This window comes from Chiloscyllium plagiosum, unplaced genomic scaffold (genome assembly GCF_037043375.1).
Source record: "Chiloscyllium plagiosum isolate Xiang-an unplaced genomic scaffold, Cpla_swu_hap1 HiC_scaffold_1, whole genome shotgun sequence".
NCBI classification, from domain to species: Eukaryota; Metazoa; Chordata; class Chondrichthyes; order Orectolobiformes; family Hemiscylliidae; genus Chiloscyllium; species Chiloscyllium plagiosum.
The window spans coordinates 37942234-37960643 of NW_028270139.1; the positions used below are offsets into that span (position 1 = coordinate 37942234).

General features: G+C 40.8%; 1 protein-coding gene across 8 annotated transcripts in view; it reads left to right on the plus strand.

The window, feature by feature from the left end:
* Positions 1-18410, plus strand: part of arhgap24 (Rho GTPase activating protein 24) — a 453346-nt gene that overhangs the window by 427553 nt on the left and 7383 nt on the right. For all 8 annotated transcript variants that reach the window (XM_043696029.2, XM_087985819.1, XM_087985826.1 and 5 more), the window contains 3 exons: positions 1501-1574; positions 4334-4455; positions 14804-15893. In XM_043696029.2, coding sequence (XP_043551964.1) covers positions 1501-1574; positions 4334-4455; positions 14804-15893 — 1286 coding nt within the window. The remainder of the gene's footprint in view (positions 1-1500; positions 1575-4333; positions 4456-14803; positions 15894-18410) is intronic.

Consider the following 18410-nt stretch of genomic DNA (forward strand, 5'->3'; position numbering starts at 1 on the left):
TCCTTGGATGCTGCCTGACCTGCTGCCTTTTCCAGCAACACATTTTCAGCTCTGATCTCCAGCATCTGCAGTCCTCACTTTCTCCTAATACCTACAGCTGCTCAGACTACACCCCTTTCATAATAACATGAAAAACTGCAGAATAAGAAACAACCACTTAGCTCATGAAGACTGCTCCTTCCACAAAGAATTTAAAGAATAATCTGTAAGTGACTCAAATCCACTACTTATTGTTCAGAGGGAAAATTCTACAATACATGCACCCAAAGATGCTGAAGCTCTGCTCCTTGCATCTCATCTGTATTTTCCTTCCATATCTATAATGTGTCTAACAGCTTGACCACCTAGTTTGAAAAGATCATATGACATTGAGAGCATAATGAAAGTATAACATTGGATCATAACCCAGATTACCAATAAACTTCCAACTGTGTACTTTTTAATATCAGGACATGCAGCCAAAAGATGCAGCAAATTCAGTGACTGTCTAGCAAAGCCCAGTGTGAATCCCTGGAATATCCCATTTGTACAGCATCAGGAAACCTGATCCAGAGAGACTTAAAAGGAAGAGATAACGATGGGCTGACAACAGAAAGTTATCTCCTGTGGATTATGTCCTCCACTGCAGATAGATTGTGTTTTGCTCTCCCAGGAAAATACCATAAAAAAGGGTTAAAAACCAGATGCACGAAAAAGGGATAAAAACCAACTGCAAAGTGTGTGTGTGTGCTAGTGTGGATTAGTGGGCTGTGAAGGTCACAGCTTGAGCATAGCCATTTAGACATTCCTGGCTGCAGGTAAATAGAACAGACATTCAGTTACTGAGCGTTCGAAGCTGGTCAGCAAGTGTCTTGAAATCACTTGCTCAAGTGCCACTAACAACAGGTATTGACCAAAGTAATGGCCACAGTCTTCCAGCATCTAGTCTCCACTAACAACTCCAGAGATTGATCTGTATATCTTTTAAATTCTGTCTCTTTTTGGACTCAATTTTCATTTCTAATCGATGTGTTCCACTATTACTTCTTGTACTTATTAACCAATAAATTCACTCTTTAACTCAAAATAAAAAAGCTTGATTAAATTGGTTCCCTTTAAAAAGGGAAAGATATTCATTAGTGAAAAGATTCTTTCTAATTAACCCTGGTTCAGCCCACTGAAGAGTAGTTGAATAAAGAAGGGGAGCTAGTTTATCTCTCTTTACTCGGGTACGTAACATTTTGAAATATCATGTTTAGAACTATAACAATTTGGAGCACCTCACTGGTCACAATATTATGATGAGCCTAACAAAAGGTCCATCTTATCAATGATTGGAGTTTAAATAAAATTCATGAAAATTCATGTGTAGGTTTTATTGCTGTCATATTTGTAAAGTGGATTTCTAATAGGTGCTCTCATCCGGTTTCTAAGAGCATATGCTTAATGCCATATATCAGTTCCCAAGTTCAGAGAGCACTTCAAGTGGTTTTCTTAACAGCCTCTCATCGTGTCTTTCAGGGCATGAAGGAGCTAATTAAACATGTGAAGACCCTCCCTCCAGTCAACTTCAACTTACTAAAGTACATCTGCAGGTAAACTCGTCAGGGTTGATGTGGAAGGATTGCAGTCCTGCTCAGTGCTCATCTTTCTGTTGCACACTGTGACACCACTGGAACCAAATTAGTACACACACAATTTAGTAATCTGCTGGTGCAACAAAGAGATGCTGCAATCAGCAGCAATCCACACAGTGTGCTAAAAATGGATACACCCCATGGGTAAGCTGCTTTATCTCTTCAACATACAAGTCCATGCCGACCTGAGTCAGCAAATTTACATGACTAAGTCGGTTTAGAAAGCCTGTATGAATCTGCCAGTCTGAGCAAAAGGGTGCACCAAGCCACTCGGATAGTTAGAACATTAGAACATTGCAGCACATGCAAGGCTGTAGTGTCGTAGAGTTTTTACAGCACAGAAAGAAGCCCTTCAGCCCATCATGTCTGCCCCATTAATCAAATATCCATCTATCCTAATGCCGTTTTTCAGTACTTAGCCTGTTATATTGTTTGATGTGGCATTTCAAGTGCTCATCTGAATAGTTCTTAAATATGTTGAGGGCTCCTGCCTCTACAAATCTTTCACCTAAATACCCACAATCCTTCAGTCCCCTCTGAATCATCTGCACTACTTTAAAACTCTGCCCTTATTATTGCCTCCTGTACTAAGGGGAATTGTTTCTCCCTAGCTACCCTGTCTATGCCCCTCAGAACTTCATGCATCTCAATCAGAACCCCAGCTGGTCTTCTTTGCTCTGAGGCAAACAGCCCTCAATTGTATCGAGTTCGTTTCATAGCTTAATTGTTCCAGCTCAGGTAACATCCTGGTGAATCTCTTCTGCACTGACTCTGGTGCAGTCACATCCTTCTTCTAGTGTGGTGACCAGAACTGCACACAGTACTCCAGCTGTGGCCTGACTAGCATTATATATACAGCTCCATCATAATCTTCTTGCTCTTGTCTTCAGTGTCTTGACTGACGAAGGCAAGTGTCGGATATGCCTTCTTAACCACCTTGTGTACCTGTGATGAGTTAAATTACCTGTCCAGCTGCCTTCAAGGATTTGTGGACTTGCACACCACCGTCCCTCTGATTCTTCTGTACTTCCCAAGTTCCTCCCATTCACTTTATGCTCCCCTGCCTTGTCTGATCTCCCAAAACATACTTTTCAATTCCATTTGCCACTGTTCAGACCAAATGACCAGCTCACCTATATTGTCCTGTAGTTTAAGGCTTTCTGCCTTGCTGTTTATCACATCGCCAATTTTTGTGCCATTTTCGAACTTGCTGGTCATACCACCTATGTTCATGTCTATTTTATTAATGTACATAACAAATAACAAGGAAGCCAGTATCTGTCGTATGCAATTGGGCACAGGCTTCCAGTCACAAAAACACCATCATCCATCACCCTCTGGTTCCTACCGCTAAGTCATCCTGGATTCCAAGGGCTCTTAGCTTCTTAACAAGTCTGCCATGCAAGACCTTGTGAAGAGCCTTATTGAAGTCTATATAGACTATATTAACTGCATTACCCTGACCTACATGCCAAGTCACTCATTAAAAAATTCAATCAAATTTGTTAGACATTAACTCACCCTTACAAAACCATACGAATTATCCTTGATTAATCCTTGTTTCTCCAGGTGGAGACTAATTCTGTTCCTCAATGTTTTTCCAGTTGTTTCTCTCCATGGATGTTAGATTTACTGGCCTGGATTTTCTCTGCCATTGTTCTTGAATAATAGTAGCATATTAGCTGTCTTCTGGCACCCGTCCTGTTGCCAGACTGGATTGAAAATGAATGTCAGACGTCCTCTCCTCCCTTGCCTCCCACAGCACCTAGATCTAACCATGCAGGAGCATTGCCTTAATATCATCAGAATTTAGACAATGCTGTCGAACCTTAATTCACTTGAGACATTGCTAATGATCATCCGTTATGTGTGAATTGCTACTCAGCTTTATCATTATAACTGAAAAATGTATTGATACACTTCAGAGGGTGAAGAGCTGACCACAGTGATGTAACACCAAAGTCACCTGTAAGCCAGGCTGGATAAGAGAAACCAGTTCCCTTTTCTGAAGGCCATTCACAAACTATTTGAGTTTCTGTGACAGTCTGGCAAATGCTGTCGACCATTTGTCATGGTGTCAACTTCCAAATGACTGGATTTATAAAGTTCAATTCCATAATTTTTAATAATAGCATTTATATTCTTCTTCACTGGTTTGCTTGTTCTTTATCAGAAGCGATAAGCATTTGTACCGACTAAGTGATTTTATTTAAGTGCCTTATCCACTCTAATGCGTGAAGCTACATTAATTCAATGTTAGAAATTCACAGTTGTTTATGTCAATGCTGTTCAATAAAACTCCATTCTAGAAAAATAACAAGGATTGGATTATTGATGGGCGTTTCCCCCATTTTGGCAAAGGACCTATGAAATCTCCTTGGAAGATCAGGTTTTTTTAGGACGTTTACTGGGGTTTCTGCTAAAGTTATAGCAACAACAAGGAGGCTATCACAGGAAAGTCAACTACAAAGTGATACTTAGTGGTATACGGTTAGGATAACTGGCAGTTAGGTTAAAGACAATGTTTTGGCTTAAGGTTGAAACAGCTCCTGTGTATCTGACAGTGTAGATGGTGCACATTATGTAAATAGAGAATACAACACAGTGCTACATCATTTGAGCATATAGCCTTTTTCATATGTCAGAGAAACAATGCAGTAGGAAGTAATTAACACTGACTGTAGGAAAACCCTGATTGATTATTTAATCTTTCACAGGTTCCTGGATGAGGTCCAGTCTCATTCAGACGTAAACAAAATGAGTGTTCAGAACCTGGGAACGGTGTTCGGTCCAAACATTCTGCGTCCAAAGGTTGAAAATCCAGTTACTATTATGGAAGGTAACTTTTGAAACTTACATTTCAGATTTTTTTGGGGGGGGGGGGGGGGTTTGCTTTACCTCATCTACATATGGTATTCTTCCGCTTGTCTTGTGAAAAACAAGTGCCTCAGCGACCAATGGAACAGCTCGCATCTCTACAGCCCTGCCACATCCAGTCATGAATTGGGGTGGATAATTTAATTACTAACCCAAGGAGGGGGCTCCGCAAGTATCTCCATTGTCAGTAATGGGGAAGCCCATCAAATAACAAGGGCAAGTGCAAAACGTAACAAGGACAAGTGACAAGTGCAAAAAATGAGGCCAAAACATTTGTAACAATCATTGGTTCTCCAGAGTCAGTCTTCAGTCAATTTGATTCACTTTATGTGATATCAGGAAATGGCTGAGCACACTGGATTCTGCAACGGTTATGGTCCCTGACAAGATTGAGTAGGGTTACTGAAGATTGAGCCCAGAACTAGCTTCACCCGTAGCCAAGTTGTTCCAATACTGCTACAATACTGACATCTATCTAGTAATTCGGAAAATTGCCCACTTATGCTCTATCTATAAAAAGCAGAAAAAAAAATCCAATTTATTAACCCCCCCCCCCCCCCCCCCCCCACCAACCCTTGATCGTTAGTAAAGTGACAGACTGTGCCATTGACCATGCTGTCAAGTGAGACTTACACAGCAGTAGCCTGCTCACCAATGCTCAGTTTGCACAGTGTCAGGGTCACTCACATTGGTTCAAATATGGACAAAAGAGTTGAATTCTAGAGAGGAGGTGACAATTGCTACCCATGATTTCATGGTAGCATTTCACCAAGTGTGGCATCAATTGCACAAGCTCATTTGTATTTGCACCATTTGCAGCAGCTCTAATACTAAAGCAGCCCATGTCCATTTGAATCAAGACCTGAATAACATTCAGACCTGAGCTTAGTAAATGACAAGTAACATTAACACCATGCAAGTAGCAGGCATTGACTATCTCCAATAAATGACAACTTGACCTTCTCCCTTTGGCATTACCATTGTTGAAGCTTCCAGTATCAACATGTTAGGGGTTATCATTGATCAGAAATCTAACTGGGTCAACCATAGAAATTATGGTTGAGACACCAGGTCAGAGGCTAGGAATTCAGCAGCGAATATCTCACTTGACTCCATAAAGTCTGTCCACCATCTACAAGACACAATTCAGGAATGTAATAGAATACTCTCTGTTTGCCTGGATGGGTGCAGCTCTAACCACTGTGGAGACATTTGACTCCATCTATAGGACAAAGCAGCTTGCTCACTTGGTTGCCATCCACTACCTTAACCATTCAGTCCCCTCCCCGCTGGTGGACAGTGGCAGAAGTGTATACTATATACGAGAGGCAGTGTTTCAACTCGTCAAACTTCCTTTGGCACACCTTCCAAACTTGTGATCCCTACTATTTGGAAGAACAGCAGCTGCAGATCCATGGGAACGCCATCACCGACAAGTTCCCCTCCAGGTTACAAATTACCCTAACCTGGAACTGGAATTCCCTTCTCAAAAGTGCTTCTATGTATAATTATACCAGATGAGCTTTGACATTTAAAGACTATGGTCATTCCCACTTGCTGAAAGGCAGTTAAGGATAGGCAATAAATGCTGGTCTTGCTAGTGATACATTTGTCCCATAATTAAAATAAAAACAATTCTTGTATAGGCCTATTGCTGTACCTTCTAATTTGTACAATCCACAAAAGTTATTCCAGTAAGTATAATGATTTTTTTTGTAGGCTGCATAATTTTCGTGAGTAACAGGAATAACATGGAATCATTGTTAAATAACAATCATATGTTATCTTGTATTAATGTTCCTCCCTCAAACCTAGATGATCTTAGGATATGGCAGCCATTGAGATGTGTCACAAAATGTCCAAAAAGGTTGATAGAAAAGTTTATTTTTGAATAAGAGCCTTCAACATGATAAATGGAAGGACTTGATACAGGATGTTGAGAGGCTGAGAGGGCCACAATACCATCCTGCAGACAAACCGTTTTGATAACTGATCATTGAAGGGCACTTCACCTGAAACATCCCAGATCCCTGTATTAATGGTCAGCTCCAATATTCCTCCCACATCCTATAACCTGAATAAGATGCATCTGTTCAAAGGCCAACATTACCAGCCATGCTTCCTGCACAATGATTTCACAAACAGGTATCATTCCCATTTACTAGACAAATGCCAGCTCATTAATTATCTCCCAGTCCCTGTCCTGAGAGTTATTGAACCTACTACAATGTTCTACAAGATGCTTCTCCAGTGGCTAAAGGCTTCTGAAGCTCAGTTGAGGGATCTGGAGATGCCGGTGATCTCTGGAAGCTTGAGCTACAGAAGGCTTCTCTGTGGACTGCTGTAAATTGTGTTAGCTGCTGGAGCAGTCAATTGAGCTGTTTTTCTGATACTAGATTGGTTTGAGAGGGTCATAAGGCTCCTAAGACTCTGTCATCCTGAGAGAGAGTAATTCGGATTGAACAACTATCCCTGGTATTGGGTCTACTGCTATTTCTGAAGAGTTTTCAGGGTGTTGGAGGCAGCTAAGTTTCTCATGCAAGATGAAAGAAGCAAATATCAAGTGTCACTAGGAATGGCAAATAGTTACAGAGGCAGGATTTGAGGATATAGATTAAAAACAGAAGTAGCTGCAGAGACATGTCTTGTTCTGGTCGGGCACAAGTTACATAGAAAGTGTGAAGGAGTTGGGAATGTTGTCCTTGAAGAAGATAAAGGAAATTTGACAAAGGTATTCAAAATCATGAAGGATCTGGATAAAGAAGGTGTAGAGAAAATGTTCCTATTGGTAGGAGAATCAAGAACAAGAAAATCCAAATTCAAGGGAATTGGCAGAAGAAGATTTGGTAATAAAAATATTTTTCACACAGTAAGGGGTTAGGATTTGGAATGCACTGCCTGAGGTTGTGGTAGAGGCAGAATCAATGGAGACCTATGAAAGGGAATTGGGTCATTATCCCTAAAGACAAAGGATGAGGTGTTCATGGAGACAGACAATGGGCCAAATGGCTTGCAGTTTTTACTCACACTGCTATCTTCCTGTTGTTCCTCAAAGATTTATCTAGACTTAAAGGATAGCCAAGTGAAAATTCTTCCCATTTCCTGATGACACAATGTCTCAGGGACACAGACCCCCAAGACTTTGAGAAAGAAAGGCAGGCAAATGTGAGGAAGAACTTTATCACTGTGAGTGGAAATGATCTCGAACTTGCTGTTCATGAAAGTGTGTGGAACTGACTGGATTGGTCCATGGAGAAACAGCATGAACACAATGAGGTGAATGGCCTCCTAATGCATTATAAATGACACTGTTACCTGCATCTAAGGGCAATGCTGAAGGCCTCCTTTCTGCTCCATGGGAACATCCACTGCAGCCTCAGAGTAATGGGGAGCTCCAGCTGAAATCGTGGAGCCTGATCTTTCAGTATACTGTGGGCTGTTATCTGTAACTGAGAAATGCTGCCCCCTATAAGGAACTGGAGGTTGTCTTTAAGGAGCACAGTGAGTGCAGTAAAATAACGAGTAGCATTTATATTAGGCCTAGCCGTGAAAATGACAGAGGATCCCTTCCCATTCAGTCAGTTGGGCAGAACAGTTTCACCACCTGCCACTCAGCAAATTAAGACTATGTGCAAAAATCGATCTTTGCATGTAGGCACCAAAAATGGTACATGAAAATAACATGAATTCATGGCTGGTGGGAGTCATTGGCTAGGCCAGCATTTATTGTCCATCTGTCATCCCATTGGGACTGAATGATTAGTTAGCTAAGTCATTTCACAGGGCAGTTTATTTCTCAACTTCCTAATTTATTCCTATGATCTTCAATGCTAGACTTTTTATTTCTTTATTTTTCTAATTTTTTTTACCTAAGAACTTGTACTGAAGATCTGTATTGAGGTACCATCTACCTAAGTAGGCCCCGTAAGTGGCAAGTTGTAAACTTTTCATTTGAGTGCATGTGACAATAAAACCAGTACAATTGAATTCAATTCACATTGCTGTGGGCCTGGAGTCACATGTGGGCGAGAGCAGAGGGGACAGCAGATTTTCATCCCTTAAGAACATTGGAAAACCGGTTTTTACAACAACTGACTGTGATTATATGGTTACTATTAGGCTGGCTGCTTTCAGTAGAGATTTAAATTTCACCATCTGCCAAGGTGGGGTTTGGATTCATGTACAAGAACATTAGAGCCTGAGTCACTATTTTTGTGACATTATCACTACACTGCAACCTCTCAGCTTCAGAATGTGAAAGTAAATCAATTGTTTAGAATGCATGACAAACCATTGAAATAGAAAATGGCTTGCTAAAATCTTCCAAAAAAATAGAACAAGAAGGCAGTGTGATGTTCTATCAGGCACTTACCTAACCAGGTACTACTTGTGCTGGTGTATATTGATTGTGTATCTAGATAATGAGAAGAATACCCCATTTCCGGATCTGATTTGAACGTAGATGACTGATGAGGTGTGTAGAAATATGGTGACAATCAAAGGTGGGAGGCGTATTGTCCAGGTCTCGTTAATGGGCCCTGGGACTATGTGCTGCCTCAGAGAGGTGCAATAGAGATGGACAACAACTTGTAGAAAAATAGGCAACATTTTAGCCTCAGGTAATGTGGAGATACAGGGTTTGAGCTGGAGATCCTTAATCCTACAATTCAGGTTCCTACTTTTGCTGACCCCACAACTGAAGGGAATAACTGGTTAGTTATCTTCCTTACCCCCCTTGAACCCAGTGTGTGGGCCTCAGTGGTTTCACTGATCAGGTCTTGTTCAATGCTACAAGTCAACATGAAATCTCAATCTACATATTTAGAGAGAAGCAGTCAACTTTGAAGTTTAGCTACGTATCTAGAAACCTAGTGGAAAAATTGCAGTCAAGAGGATACAGGTGAATTAACAGCTGCAAAGAAACCTGAGCAATTGTTACTACTCACCAAAACATTTCTGCTGAGTGGATTGGGTTTAAATCATCTCTATGGAATTACAATTTGTTGCAATTTGATATTTGTGATTATGGTCTTCCTTCTGTGCAGAAGTTTTCAATGACACATCAATTTAATATTAAAATCTATTTTATTCAAGTATAAAATAAATAGAGTAAGACCGCAGATGGAACTGGCTATATAATAGATGGGGCCAACTCCAGCATTCTTGGGTTACATTATTCCCTTAACAGATGAGGTTCATAAAATAAATCTCATAGAGTATAGAAGTTGACAACCTGGCAATAGCATTGTGAGGTAACCCAGTGTGTTGGAAAAGCACTGCTGATCATTGAAATTAAATTAACTTTAATTTTAAGTAGATTTATGGGCATGTAGGTTACCTGGGGAGCTACAAGAAATCCCATACTTGGGAATATTTTATTGTTGTTAGCATCTGGATATGAGTTTGAAAAGAGTAGCTTTTACATTAAACTGCAGCTATCCATCTCAATGTTGAAGTCAGAGACACTGTCAGCACATGGAATTTGTTTTTTTTAAGGGTCTGAAGTTCAAAGGATTAATTCTCTAACTACAGGGTATCCGTGAATGAGTACTACATCATTATTTTCTGGATTGGTTGGCAAATCCTGTAGATGGACTGCTGAATTTCTGACATCATAACATAGGGAATAGGACACAACTAGGTCATTTGGTTCCTTCAGTCTAATCTGCCATTCATCAATATTGTGGTTATTCTGATCATTTTCCTGTCTGCCTCCATAATCTTTGACTCCCTTGTAAAGCAAAAAATATGTTTCACTCAATTTTAAACATATTCATTGTATTCAGGGTACAGAATTCCAAAGATTAATGATCCTCTGAGGCAAGATATTTCTCCTTTGTGTGTTAAATGGGAGTTTGTTTTACAGTTGGCTCTGCTATAACATGCATTTCTTCCACGCGAATTGGCTTTAACGCGATTGAAGAATTTAGGCCATTACTTGTAGAATGTGAACTTTTCTTACCTGTATTGGCTATAATGTGAATATGGTCCCATTAGTTTAAATGGTGCTGCTATTACATGATTTTCTTATAACGAGGGATCACACTGGAATGGGATTATCGCATTATATCAGAACAGACTACTCTGAAATTGTGTCCCCTAGTTCTAGATTCCCCCCATGAGGGAAAATACCTTCTCAGTAAAGTCAAGTCCCTTCAAATCTTATAGGTTTCGACATGATAACCTTTCAGTCTGATAAACTCCGAAGAGTTTATCAACCTTTCCTGATATAATGAATCTTTCATTCCCAGTAATCAATCTAGTAAACATTTTCTGAACAGCATCCAATGTAAGTATATATCTGTCCTTAAACATGGAGACCAGAACTATACACACTACTTGATATGCCCCACACAATTGTAACAAACCTTTCCTATTTTAAAATTAACTTCATCTTGCAATAAAGACGACAATTCAACTTGCGTTTCTGATTACTTGCTCTACCAACATCCTAACCGTTTGTGATTCAAGTAAGTGGACAACCAGTTCCCTCTGTGCCAATACATTCTGCAATTTTTCTCCACTTAAAAAATATTCTGCTCTTCCGAATGCATTGTTCCACATTACACACATTCTGCTATTTTGCCCACTTACTTGTATCCCTTTGCAGAATCTTTGCATAATTTATCTCCCACCGAATGATAAATTTGGTTGCAGGAAGTGGGAGGGGTAATCAGTCAGGTGGTGAAAAAGAGCCTTAGTTCATACCTGCCTCTGTCCTGGGGTGTGAAGGAGCTGAAGGGCGGATCCTGTCCTTATTGCTTGTGGGCATACCATTGGGATCCCTTGTTCAACAATACTCAGTTCCTGATCAAAGGACCTGGCACTGGGAAGGGATAATCTGCTGAGAGCAACACCCCTAGCCTTACTGCAGTGCTGAACTACCCTTCCCATCATTACCGACAGCAGCTGCACAAGGGTACAACCTCTGTACCGAGGATAGGGTCCTCAATACAGCTTGCGGATACCTAGTTAAGTACCTGATTGTCACTTATTTTGATGGGACTTCTTGATCAGGTACAATTCAGCCTCATGATGGCTCTCCATTGAGTAGTACTCTTATCTTCTTCTTGTAACTTCCATAAAATCCCAACAGGCCATTCAGCCCAACAAGTCTGCACCGACCCTCCAAAGGGTATCCCACCCAGACCCATCCCACTACACTTTCCCTTTAACCCTAAATTTCCAATGGCTAAACTTAATTTCACACTTATTTTTGAATCAGTGTGAACTTATTTATAATTCATTTGGTCTCCTCTTCCAAGTGATGGATGTAAGTAAATAAAGACCACAATCCAACTTCCATTTCTGATTACTCGTCCAACATCCAAACCATTTGTAATTCAAGTAAGTGGACAACCAGTTCCCTCTGTGCCACTACATTTTGCAATTTCTCTCCATTTAAATGGCCCTAGCACTGATCCCTGTGGCACACTGCTAGTTCTAGTTTACCAATCTGAAAATGGCCCATTTTTTCTAGCTTTCTGTTTCTTTTTCGTCAACCAATCTTTTATCCATCATAACATGTCAATCCTAGGACCACGAGTTCTTCTATAATCATCTTTCATGCTGCACCTTATTAAATGTCTTTTGAAAGTACAAATATATGACATCTACTGATTCCCTTTCATCTATCCTCCTTGTTACAGCCTCAAAAAGCTCTAATAAATGCATGATCATAAAATCATGTTTACTCTTTGTTTAAATGATGATTTCTCATTGTGGGGTCTATAAAATCAGAATACAGTAGAGGTTAACATTTTAGGAGAAATGGTCAACATTTAGGTCAACATTTTAACCAACTAAATGGAAACCATAGCAATAGGGCCATCAAACCTTTGATGGTTATAAGCTCTTCAACTGCATTAATCTACTTTAATCACACTTCCTGTCCATTTTAAATATATACCTGTTATTCCTCTTTCAAATGCTTATGTTACTCCCTTTTAAAAATTTTTATGGGCCATTTTTTTTCTCTCATAAAGAAGAATTGCACAATAGAATTTCGCATTTTAATTGGTCCTGCCCAATTTTCTGTCTGTTAGTTTAATTGGCTGGCAAATCGAGTGAGCTCTCTTGGCTCTCTACATTGAGTCTGACAAAGGCTCCACATAACACTAAGCACAGACATCAAGCTAAAAACCGAAAGAACTGTGGATGCTGGAAACCAGAAACAAAAACAGACGTTTCAGATCCAGTGACCCTTCTTCAGAACTGATGGTAGCATGGAGCAGGTTGATATTTATACAGAAGATGGGGTGAGGCAAGAGAGGAGGGTAAACAACAGGTGGAGATAGAGCCCAAACAGGGAGCAAAACAATTGGATAGACAAAGGCGTGGATAAAGGTCAGTCTGGGAGAATGCTACCACACTCAATGCATTGTCAGCCATTAACAGACCCCATTAGCAACTTTTTTTTTCCCCAGGCTGACTTTAACCACTCCTTTGTCTGTCCGACTGGGTTTTCTCTCTCTTTGGGCTCTATCTCCATCAATCGTTTACTACACCCCTCCACCCCACCCCACCCCCCCACCCCCACCTCACCTTCCAGATAAAAACTATCATTTTCCATGCTACCACCAGTTCTGAGGACCTGGCACATTATTTCTGTTTTTGTTTCGGGTATAGATATCAAACTGTTGTTTCCAGTACTGTCACTGGACTTGAAGGCTGAGATAGACATATTTTTACTCGTTAAAATATTCATGGAAAATTTGAGTAAAATGCCGGAAGTATAGTTGGAGGTTATCAGATCAGTGATGATATTGAAGGGCAGAACAGATTTGATGGGTGATTGATTGGCTTTTGTGTGTATGTTTTATGGTCTATCACCCCTTGTTATACAATGGCGTTATCATCACCGAATCCTCCACTGTCAACGTCCTGTGTTTACCATTGACCAAAAAGTGATGTAAATGAGCCGTTTAAATACAGTGACCACAAGAGCCAGTCAGCGACTAGGAATACTGTGGCGAGTAACTCACCCGCTGACTCGTCATCACCATCCACCATCTACAAGGCACAAGTTGGGAGTCTGATGGAATACTCCCCACTTGAATGGATGAGTGCAGCTCCAACAACACTCAAGAAGCTTGACATAGTGCAAGACAAAGCTGCCCACTTGACTGGAACCACATCCACAAACAGTCACTCCCTTCACCATCAATGCTTAGCTACTACAGTGTGTACCATCTATAAGATGCACTGCAGAAATCCATCAAAGTTCTTTGGACTGCATCTTGCAAACCACAGGCACTACCATTGAGAAGGACAAAGGCAGAAAACACATGGGAACACTTCCATCTGCAAGTATTTTGGGTCTGCCTCTGCTAAATGAACTGCAATGCTCCAAGAAGGCACCTCACCACACCACCACAAGTAAATGTTTGCGTGATCAACAACCTCCACATCCACTGAATTAATGAAACAAGGATCCCTCGGTGGGACTGGGCAGCAACACTGAATTGACCGTCCTTTGACAGGACCCCCAACATCTTCAGTGGCAGAGTCACCAATAAGCCAATCACTGAGGGGATCAGGGAGGAGTGGATATTATGTTCATATATGAGTAATTATGACAGTGGCTACAATGTTCCTCCCATAACATAGCTGAGCAGAAGTTTGCTCTTACCTTTGGCAGAGGTTGGAAGGATTCACAGGTTGATCCTTGGCCTTAAAGGCTACATTATGAATGCTCCTTTTGTGGTTACTTCCTGGTGTGGAGCCCAAACCCGGAGCTTCTAGCTCAAAGGCAGGGTCATTGTCCCATGTATGTCAAAACCTTCCCCCTTCAAAGGCAAACTGAGATTAAACCAGGAAAGCCATTATATTTAGTGGTTTCCTTGCACAAATAGATGATGCATTGGGCAATACCATCAATCAGGCAAAAGTGAGGACTGCAGATGCTGGAAACCAGAGTCTAGATTAGAGTGGTGCTGGAAAAGCGCAGCAGGTCAGGCAGCATCCAAGGAGCGGGAAAATCGATGTTTCGGGCAAAACCCCTTCATCAGGAGTGTGGCCTCATTCCTGATGAAGGGCTTTTGCCCAAAACGTCGATTTTCCTGCTCGTCAGATACTGCCTGACCTGTTGCGCTTTTCCAGCACCACTCTAATCTAGACCCCAATACTGTCAACTTCTCACTTTTGAACCTGCCAAATAAACTTGGGGGGCAACATTAAAGATCCGTTACTGCCTAACTGCTTGTTGCAAATGTTGTGACGTTTACACTGTTTCATTCTACAAAGAAGACATTGTGCAATATTTGTCATTATTATTTGTTCATTGATTTTCTCCTTTCCTCACTCTGCAGGGACAGTCCTGGTTCAGCAATTAATGACTGTACTTATAAGTGAACACAGCAACTTATTTCCCAAAGAAGGAGAAGAGATTCAGGGCAGACAGGACGGGTGTAATAACAACAATGAGATACCAAAGAAATCCTTTGTGCCATTTTCTCCGCCCCCCAACAAAGAGAACAAGAAGCCAGCTGTCGAACCTGTCCGTCAGTGCTCCTGGGATAACTCCGAGTCTCCAAAAAGGGGAAGCAATGAGAAGGGGGGTTCTCCTACAGCACTGAACGGGGGTAACAAATCCAGTGGCAGCCCCAAGACCAGCCTCTGCAGAGTGGATGTCAATAGAAGCCCACCCATCACAGTGAAGAAGAATCCAGCCTATTCTAAAGGCAGTGGGATCGTGACAAATGGGTCCTTCAGCAGTCCTGCAGAAAACCAGGATAAAATGCAGACGTTGCCAAATGGCAGTCTGCAAGCAAGGAGAAACTCCTCACTGAAAGGAACAGGGACCAAGATGGGCACTGGTAGCATGCAGAACGGGGGGGTGAGAATGGGTATCTCCAGCACAGATATGATGAGTTCCTCCTTAAACAATCGAATTGTAGGGTGGATGCCCAACGGATATGTCACGATGAGAGACAATAAGCCCAAGGACACAGTGAACAGTGAATCCACGCAGCACAACAGACTATCCACCTACGATAATGTGCAGCAGCAGTTTTCGCTTTCAAACTCTGATGACAAACAGAGTGTGGACAGTGCCACCTGGTCGACGTCGTCCTGTGAGATCTCTCTGATGGAACATTCAAATTCCTGCCGCTCCTCCACAACTACCTGCCCAGACCAAGACATTTATGCAGCAAATTACGAAGACCCAATTTCCGAGGGACCAGTGCATGAGAGATCTATTCGGACTGACTCTGAGAATAAGTACGAGCGGAGCAGTGGGGGTGGTTGCAGCAGTCAAGCTACAAACAGCAGTGATAACAGTGACACATTTGTCTCCAACACTTCCACTGGCAATCACAGTGCTTTGCACAGTCTCGTGACAAGCCTGAAGCAAGAAGTAACAAAACAGAAGATTGAGTATGAAGCAAGAATAAAAAGGTACGTGGCTGTTAAGACTGCACAGAACAGATACACTCTACAGTTTCAAAATTCAAATAACACTGATCATTAGCAGAATTTCCCATCACTTTCCCAATTAATTATCTTCCCGTTTTGTTGTGAAATAGATGTTACTTCCAAGTATCCATAGATCATTTTAGGCTGGAAGCATTCATGTAGCTTCAGGGTTGGATTGAACTCAACGCTGATATCATTGAGTATTGTCAAGTCTTACACATAAAGAATAATCTCTTAATAGAGTTGCCATGAGGTTGCTTGCAAGCAACCTTTCTGCTACCTATCCAGTTCTGTAAACGAATGGACTCCATTGCCGTCTCATGCTGGTCTCTGGCTGTTTAAGTATGTGAATCAAAGTTGTACTTTCCTGGTAAGATCCCAAGTACAAAATTTAAATAAAAGTGTGCATTGTGTATGTTCCACTTGAGCAGCAGCTCTTAAAGGGACCACCTAACAGCCAATGAGGCATTTGAGGTTTTAGCTTGTGTACCTAGGACAAGCAAGAGTGCATTTTTACAAAGAAGTCCTATGCATTAAAAAGTCATAATGCCCATGTGAAAGTCTGTCCTCATGAGATTTAATATGTAGGCCATCTCAGCATAGAAGTTTGCCAATTTCTAGTGTCCAGCATCCAAGGAGTTACAGTAGTGTCATGGACAGAAATTCTGTATTCACTTCCTGCGTGTGATAAGGATGTTTGAGATGAAAGAAAATACAACCATGGAGTAACAACCATGGAGGGCCTGCTCCACCACTGAATAACATCACGGTGGATCTGAACACAGCTTCAAATGCACAATCCCTTCGAAGCCTGAAAAACTTCCAACACCTTGCTTAACAAGAATCCAACCACCTCAATCTTAGAACTGTTCAAAGACTCTGTTTCTATTCCAGGAAGAAAGTTTCTAAGACTCACAACTCTCTGTGATTGTTTTTACCTAATATCTGTCATAAACAGATGACAATTTATTTTTAAATGGTAATGTCTCGTTTGATAGCCACTCACAAGAGAGACATCCTTCCAACATCCTTTCAGCAGCTTGCAAGTTGCCTCTGGATTTTCTAAACCCGAGCAGATACAATCCTTGCTGTCCAACTTTTCTTTTTCGTCATGAGACAACTGTCCATTCCAAGTATTACTCTGGGAGACCTTCTTTGTACTGCTTCCAACTCATTTACATCCTTTCTTAAATAAAATGGCCAATATTGTGCACAGTGCTACACCAAACCTGTATAACTGACACATCATCTCCCTTCCTTTATACTCAGAAACATTATAAACTGTGAGAAGGACAAAGTTGAACTTCAGAGGACTTAGGCAGTTTGGTGGAGTGAGCACAAAGGTAGCAGATGAATTTCAATACCAGGAAGTGACATAATGCATTTTGCACAGATATTTTATATATATATATATATATATATATATATATATATGTACACTTCTAAAGAAAGACTTACTTTACGAGGATAGTTTGGAGAGGTTGCAACTGTTCTTGGAGAAAAGAAAGTAAAGAAATCAAATAAAAATTTCCAAATCCTGAGGGGGCTGGATAGAGTAGGTAAAGGGAAATGGTTCTTGCTCATAGAATGGTCCAGAGGCAGAAAACATAGATTAAACTGATTAAACATAGATTAAACTGATTAAACATAGATTATACTGATTTGCACAAAAACAAATGCAAGGTGAGAAGAATCTTATACACCCAATCGGTTGGGATCGGTTCACCAGGGGTTGGACTAAAGGTAGGAAAATGGCACGAAATAATGATGCTTATTTGGAGAGCTGGTATAGACACGATGGACTAAAAGAATTTATTTCTGTATCATAACACCCCTGTGATTCTGTATTCAATTCCACTTGCAAGAAACAATAACATTTTATCAGCATTCCTAATTACTTTCTGTACCTGAATCCTACTCTTTTCAGATTCATGCACTCTATTTCAAAATTCTTCAATCATTCACCATTTTGAGAATTTGCTTCTTTTTCTTCTTCCTGCCAAAATGAACAATTCATATTTTCCCACGTTATACACGTTTTTCCAGATCTTTGCCCACACTCAACCTCATAATGTTGTATCCACTTCTTCAGAACTTATTTCACACTTACCTTTGTGGCATCTGCAAACTTGGCAACGATCCCTTCTGCCCCTTCATTCAAATCATTTTTAAAAATTGCAAAGAGTTGAGGTTCCAACACTGATCCAGCTGGACACCACGTTACATATTGACAATAAGGAAATAACTGTTTCTATTTATTCTATTGTTCTGTAGCCAGCCAATCTTCTATCTATGAAGTATGTGTTTTCTTACCTTCCTCACTGTTGTAATCTACAATGTTCAAACCATTATTGTTACTTATGTTCTTTGCTTGATGGCCAGCAATTTTTATTATCTGGCTTTTTGACCACAGAACTGTTGGTTCTATGTTTTTCTGGTGCAACTGAATGCTAACAGCTGACCAAGATAACGTGGCTGCCCCATTGGACAACTCATATA